General features: G+C 42.3%; 1 protein-coding gene across 4 annotated transcripts; it reads left to right on the top strand.

Annotated features, from left to right (window-relative positions):
- Positions 1–506: 506 nt before the first annotated feature.
- Positions 507–4,156, top strand: LOC128705053 (uncharacterized). Of its 4 annotated transcripts, none has more exons than XR_011391225.1 (4): positions 507–3,026; positions 3,284–3,429; positions 3,524–3,827; positions 3,897–4,156. XR_011391225.1 is itself a non-coding variant. In XM_070080628.1 (4 exons), the coding sequence occupies exons 1-4, from the start codon at positions 2,996–2,998 to the stop codon at positions 3,986–3,988; spliced, it is 588 nt and encodes a 195-aa protein (XP_069936729.1). In that variant the 5' UTR covers positions 508–2,995; the 3' UTR covers positions 3,989–4,156. The 4 variants fall into 4 exon arrangements, 2 of the variants coding, with proteins under 2 accessions (XP_069936729.1, XP_069936730.1); XR_011391226.1 differs by having other exon boundaries at positions 3,524–3,809; positions 3,864–4,156; XM_070080628.1 differs by having other exon boundaries at positions 508–3,026; positions 3,524–3,809; positions 3,864–4,156.
- The last annotated feature ends 2,708 nt before the right edge of the window (positions 4,157–6,864 follow it).

Raw genomic sequence — 6,864 nt, forward strand, 5'->3', positions numbered from 1 at the left:
TTTACGGGAAAAAACAATGCTGCCACTTCATTTAAAGCTCAATTTAAACCGAGAATAGCTCGGGTGCTTGGGCTTAGCAGCGCTGAAAAATATTATTTATTTCGTAGTGACGCGCCCGAGGGGACCTCCTTCCCCAAGCAGATTGCCCCATTCAAGCCTGATCCCACTGCCGGAGTTGATTATGTTTTAATATATAGTGATATTGTGGAACCGCAAATATACGGTAGTCAGTTAGTCAATATTCTGGATGCTTTCGCCTTTCAGGAGAGTTATTCAAAAGGTGCTCATCCTATGATGTACAAACCTCTATGCGTAACTAAATTAGATAAAATAGCTATCAAAATGACAGATCAGTTTGGTCGTAATCTGTCTTTTGAAAGCGGTCATTCCACTACCGTAGTGTTACATGTAAGACCGATAAATAAATAGAACCAACTCAGCGTAAAAATGGTTATTGTTTCTCTAACCGCCAAACATGCGTGTACCCTTTCAAGTGCCCTCTGAGCAGGAATTTCGGAGTTTATTCTCCCTAAAACCCTCCCAGGTGGGGGGTGGTCTGGGAGATATACAAACTTTTCACGCGCCATACAGAGTCCGAGGTGGGGGATTTTTTTCGGCTTTAGCGGGACTAGCTAAAAGAGCTTTACCTTTTCTTTTCAGAGTGGCTGCGCCAAGTGCAGTAGAATTTGGAACTAAAATGCTCGATGATTATCAGTCTGGAAAAACAGACATGAAAGCTGCTCTTAAATCTCACGGGATAGATGCTTTAAAAGGTGTCGCAAAGAAGGTTATTACGGGCGGCAGAGTGAGCAGGGTGACTAAGCGACGGCTGAATAAATGCAAGTTAAATAAACGCCGACGAAGCCGAGTTGCTTATAAAACGGATGTATTCTCTCTCGTATAAACAGTCGCTTATTAGCCATGGCGGGTGTCGGGGCTGAAAACAGCGGACTCAAAGTCCCGTTAAATGATTATTCTTCCAGCGTCATTAATCAATTCCCGCGACCGCATAGACTGAGACAAGTTGAGAGTTCCATAGCTCGCACACAGAGTTTTGATACTCTACCAGTAAACCTTCCTCTCTCTCAAAAACTAAAAGATAATTTTCTAGAATTTAGAATTCCTGGAGTTCCCGGAGCATTTCTAGATTTAGGCAAAATAGTTATAGAATTTAGAGTGACTCTAACAGAGGCCGATGGGCAAAGTCCACTAGGGGAAACAAGCAATATCGCTCTGGTCAATGGATTTTCCAACACGTTATTTAAAAGTGTCCAGTGTTTCCTGGGCGAGCAAATAACGGAATCAAATTCTAGTTTTAATTACTGGTCATTCATTAAACTCTGCAGCTCAGTAAAACGAAGCCAGTTGCCGAGTATCGCCCGACTGGGGTATCTCTTGCCCGACTTTAAAGGAGGAGAAGGTATAACTAAATTGTTCGATACAGCCTATTTCGCCCGCACATCGGCAAAAGAACCACAGATACTGACAAAGAATGATAAAGAACAGGGCATAACTCTGTGTTTTCCCTTGGCTCTGGACATATCCACTCTGGACCAATATCTGCTTGACAATATCGATTTAAAAATTAGGCTGGAATTATCCCCTCAAGCGTGGACTCTGAAAACAGACGATGATGCCAGCACATACCAGCTCCATATTAATTACGCTAAATTATGGCTTAATAGAGTATACCCATATACATCAGCTTATATGGCCTTGAACAAGTCTCTAGCCTTAGACGCAAAGCCGATAATATATACTTTTAATCGCACTCTAAGTAAAAATTATGTGCTAGGTCACAATCAAACGAGCCTCCTAATAGATCAGCCATGGGGTCATGTAATTCCCGCCAAAATTTTCATGGTAATTTTGCCCATGACAGCCTATGCAGGAAAACATAAGGAGAATGGACTATATTTTGAGCATGGGGATCTAGCCAGTTTATCTGTATGTATTAATAATAATACAGTTTATCGCATAAGCAGTGATTTCCCCCATCATTATAGTAAATTATATTATGAGGCAATTAACTCTCTGGGCATTGAGGAAGAAAATTTAATTCTCTATGAATCATTCGCCTCCGGGCGAACCATCAATATTTTCAATTTAACAGACAGCCAAGTGGAAGACGCTCTCCCGATTGAAAAATCTGGTAACTTGAGAATTGAATTACAGTTCTCTAAGCCCGCCCCTCATAATAAGGTAGTTTTATTATTTGCTCAGACCACTGGTGTTTTATCCATCGACCAGAATAGATCTGTTCATTGTGATGTGCGAGCATAAATAAAAAATGAATTGCGCAGAAATAAATAATAGTTTAATTCCCGCCCTAGGAAATAAAGTCACATATATTGGCTGTTTCACTATAGACGCTCTACAGCAAATAAGATTAGATGACTATCCCTCAGACAGGCCCATAGTGCTTGTAAGTAATATTCTTCCTTCGTACAGTTCAAAAGTAATGGGTCATTTTTTTTCTCTTCTCTTGGACAAGAAAAATAGTCTATCCTTCTTCTTTGACAGTTACGGGAAAAAACCAGAGAATTATGGCATAAATTTAAAAAATTTTTTAAAACTAAATAAAATTAAATATTTATATCGTTTATCTGGCAGAACACAAAGTGATTTTTCACTCACTTGCGGTCTATATGTTATGATGTTTATTCATAAAGCAAGCCTTGTGGGATTAGAAAGAGCTTTATATTTTTTTAAAAAAAATTTCTCGGAAAAATCGCTTTTTATCAATGACAGATTAGTGATAGCATATGCTAGAGAGAATTTTAAAATGTTACCTCCTTGTGAAAAAACATTTTGCCTAAGTCAAGGTTATCTTTGTGCTTCCCTCTGTGGGGAAGGTCACCTCTGACGAGAGTATCCCCCAAATACCCCTCCTGGCTGGTAAGGCCCTCTCTGAGCTGTATATAAGAGCCCGCTGAAGCTGTCTTCCCCGCAAAAAGATAGAGGCTGACCTCTCCATAGCCTTTTTACTCTCATCATGGTGAAGGAAGCAGACATTCTCGATTCTGGTAAGCGAGACATTTTATTTTGCTAAAAACTTCTCTTTGAATATTAACGAAACAAACGACTGCAAGAGACTTATAATAATTTTTAAAGTTGAGTCTCTTTTTTCAACAGTTTTCACTGGACCAGTCAGAATTTGTAAAGTTTTTGATTTTATCGGCTGGTAGATTGGATACTTCTCTTTGAATATTAACGAAACAAAACGAGCGCAAGAGACTTATAATAATTTTAAAGTTGAGTCTCCTTTTTTTTTCTTCAACAGTTTTCACTGGGCCAGTCAGAATTTGTAAAGTTTTGATTTTATCGGCTGGTAGATTGGAAGGGAAGGAACACACCGGCTTCAAACTCCTAAAGCGGTGTCATTGTGATGATAGCAGGAAACGCAAACAAAGACTTCCTCAGGAAAGGGTATGTCTTTCTATGTTCCCTCCTTTGGTAGATTAGAGACGAGTCCCACTCCTTTATTTGAAAGTGATAAATATGTTCTCTTTATGACTTACAGCCTGTGGAAGATGGGATCAGTTCATCTGATATAGAGGAGCCTATGAAGAAAGAACCAGATCTCGACAACAATGAAACGCAGAGCCTTCCCTCATGTCAGTCTGATGACCTCGTTGTGGACCTCTCTACGCTCGATACTGCTCAATCTGATGACTCTGTTGAGGTCACTGCCGCGGCAGGTGCTGAACAAACTGGCGACCTTGAAGCGCACCCTGACGGTCAGTCGGAGAAGGAAGGGAAAACCCCCGACGTGAGAGTAAATGCTGGAGATGGAGTAAAGCCGGCAGGTGGAGTAAAGACGGCAGGTGGAGTAAAGACGGCAGGTGGAGTAAAGCCGGCAGGTGGAGTAAAGACGGCAGGTGGAGTAAAGGCAGATGTTGATGTACCTGAAAAGGAAATCATTTTCGAGCGGGAGGTTATCAATCTTACAGAAAGTGAACAGGAGGAGCGCAGTCATTCAGTCTAACCAGTAAAACTCGCACAGTTTCGCCCCTTTGCTCGCGCTAAAAAACTTTGCACAGCTTTTTTTGCCCTTTTGTATGTGAATTAATAAAAATATTGACAAACTCTGATTTTTATTTACATATAACTATATATTACTATCTTCTCTAGTCTAAACATATATATATAAACAATATCGCACCACTTAAGCCTCTCCCCATCTGAGAGGAAAATGTATATGACAAAGTTCCTATAAGACCTCTATCAGCACAAAGGTCTTCCCTAGATGACCTTTTCTCACTGCTTTAAGCCTCCTCCACCTGGAAAGATCTAGCAGCTGGCAAGAATAAACACTACCGTAGTACCCGGAAGAACCTTTTTTTTTTTTTTTGCTGAGGTACGGACGGGCGAGCAACACTCCCTCGGGGGACCAGCTGCCCATCCATTACCGCGTTCTTTAAACCCAGCAGTGTTGTTGTTGTGAAGTAGCAACAGTCGCGTCAGTGAGTCGCAGCCCCGGGAAGGGGGGGGGGACTCCCTCGGAGATGGTAAGCTTGTACCCAGTCACCTGAATCCTTTGTACTGCCTCTCCCATCTATCAGAGTGATTGAGTTTGGGGAGTCAGAAGTGATCATTACCTACCTTCTTATACTTAGTAATTACACAGAAATAAGTCTCTCTCTCTATCCCCTTGGGGGATGTTTAAACATATTAAATCTTGTACCCCTGACAGCACCTGAGCTTATGAAGACCACCCATTATCACATTCTTTTTCCACACTCATTATCCCGGAATCTGCCCACCTGCTCACCTGAATCCTTTTTTTGTACTGCCTCTCCCATCTATCAGAGTGATTGAGTTTGGGGTGTCAGAAGTGATCATTACCTACCTTCTTATACTTAGTAATTACACAGAAATAAGCCTCTCTATCCCCTTGGGGGGATGATTAAACATATTAAACTTGTACCCCCTGACAGCACCTGTGCTTATGCAGACCACCCATTATCACATTCTTTTCCACACTCATTATCCCGGAATCTGCCACCTGCACACCCGAATCCTTTGTTCTACTTTATGTACCTACTTATTAATGTATAGGAATAAGACTCTCTATCCCCTTGGGGCATGATTAAACATATTAAACAATTACCCTGTCAGCCCTAAGGTCATACAGACCCCATCATTATCTCTTTTTCCATGGTCATTATCCGGCAGTGTTCCTAGATCGACCAAATTACACTACTGTTGTCACAACCTGTTCTAAATTGGTGAAGGATAATGCAAGTCAAAAGCTTTTCTGTTGTGTTTATTTCGCTGCCTTTACACACAGGATAACAGGCCTTTGGGACTCCTGGGTTGTAATAGGTAACAAAAGAAAAGTACAGTAACTTCCAATAACAGCATACTAACACATACACAAGTGAAAGTTTGTGTATCCAATAATTTCCCAAAAATCTTTCTGAACCTAACGGAAAAAAAATGTATTTCATTGTGTTTGTTTATTATTAAATTATTGTAAACTTATCTAAAACATTTTTAGTTAAATTAGGCAAAATCAAATTAAATTAAATTAAAGGTTAGGTAAGTTTTCTAAGGTTCTTTTAGAACAAAGTTATTAGCTTTTACATTAACATAAATCAAAAAAAATATATCTTTAAACGCACAGAGAAAATATAAGAAAGGACTCAATTTTACATGAGGTCTTGTTAACAGACCAGTTTCACCCATTCGGATATTGGGCTATTGGCAGTTTGGAAGAGTATCTAATATTACTTCATATATGCTTCTAAACTGTTGTGTCTGAGCGCCTCTGCAAAGACAGTGATTATGTGTGAGTGAGGTGAAAGTGTTGAATGATGATGAAAGTATTTCCTTTTTGGGGATTTTTTTCATATTATGATAACGTGGGTGGCACCAGCGAGATGCCACTGACGTGTTATTCCCGAGTAGGAATAACCCCACCATGGTTACTGTCAGGGAGGCTGGAGTGGGAATAACACCACCATGGTTACTGTCAGGGAGGCTAGAGTGGGAATAACACCACCATGGCTACTGTCAGGGAGGCTGGAGTGGGAATAACCCCACCATGGCTACTGTCAGGGAGGCTGGAGTGGGAATAACCCCACCATGGTTACTGTCAGGGAGGCTGGAGTGGGAATAACACCACCATGGCTACTGTCAGGGAGCCTGGAGTGGGAATAACACCACCATGGTTACTGTCAGGGAGGCTGGAGTGGGAATAACACCACCATGGCTACTGTCAGGGAGGCTGGAGTGGGAATAACACCACCATGGCTACTGTCAGGGAGGCTGGAGTGGGAATAACACCACCATGGTTACTGTCAGGGAGGCTGGAGTGGGAATAACACCACCATGGCTACTGTCAGGGAGGCTGGAGTGGGAATAACACCACCATGGCTACTGTCAGGGAGGCTGGAGTGGGAATAACACCACCATGGTTACTGTCAGGGAGGCTGGAGTGGGAATAACACCACCATGGCTACTGTCAGGGAGGCTGGAGTGGGAATAACACCACCATGGCTACTGTCAGGGAGGCTGGAGTGGGAATAACACCACCATGGCTACTGTCAGGGAGGCTGGAGTGGGAATAACACCACCATGGCTACTGTCAGGGAGGCTGGAGTGGGAATAACACCACCATGGCTACTGTCAGGGAGGCTGGAGTGGGAATAACACCACCATGGCTACTGTCAGGGAGGCTGGAGTGGGAATAACACCATCATGGCTACTGTCAGGGAGGCTGGAGTGGGAATAACACCACCATGGCTACTGTCATGGAGGCTGGAGTGGGAATAACACCACCAATGCTACTGTCAGGGAGGCTGGAGTGGGAATAACACCACCATGGCTACTGTCATGGAGGCTGGAGTGGGAATAACA

The sequence above is a fragment of the Cherax quadricarinatus genome, unplaced genomic scaffold (genome assembly GCF_038502225.1).
Source record: "Cherax quadricarinatus isolate ZL_2023a unplaced genomic scaffold, ASM3850222v1 Contig718, whole genome shotgun sequence".
Taxonomy (NCBI): Eukaryota; Metazoa; Arthropoda; class Malacostraca; order Decapoda; family Parastacidae; genus Cherax; species Cherax quadricarinatus.

What these genes read in the sequence shown, in the direction of transcription:
- LOC128705053 (XM_070080628.1), top strand. Translation starts at nt 2,996, where the DNA reads ATGGTGAAGGAAGCAGACATTCTCGATTCTG. An exon ending in AGCAGACATTCTCGATTCTG is followed by an intron (nt 3,027 to 3,283) that starts GTAAGCGAGACA and finishes TTTCTTCAACAG; the next exon opens with TTTTCACTGGGCCAGTCAGA. An exon ending in AAAGACTTCCTCAGGAAAGG is followed by an intron (nt 3,430 to 3,523) that starts GTATGTCTTTCT and finishes TATGACTTACAG; the next exon opens with CCTGTGGAAGATGGGATCAG.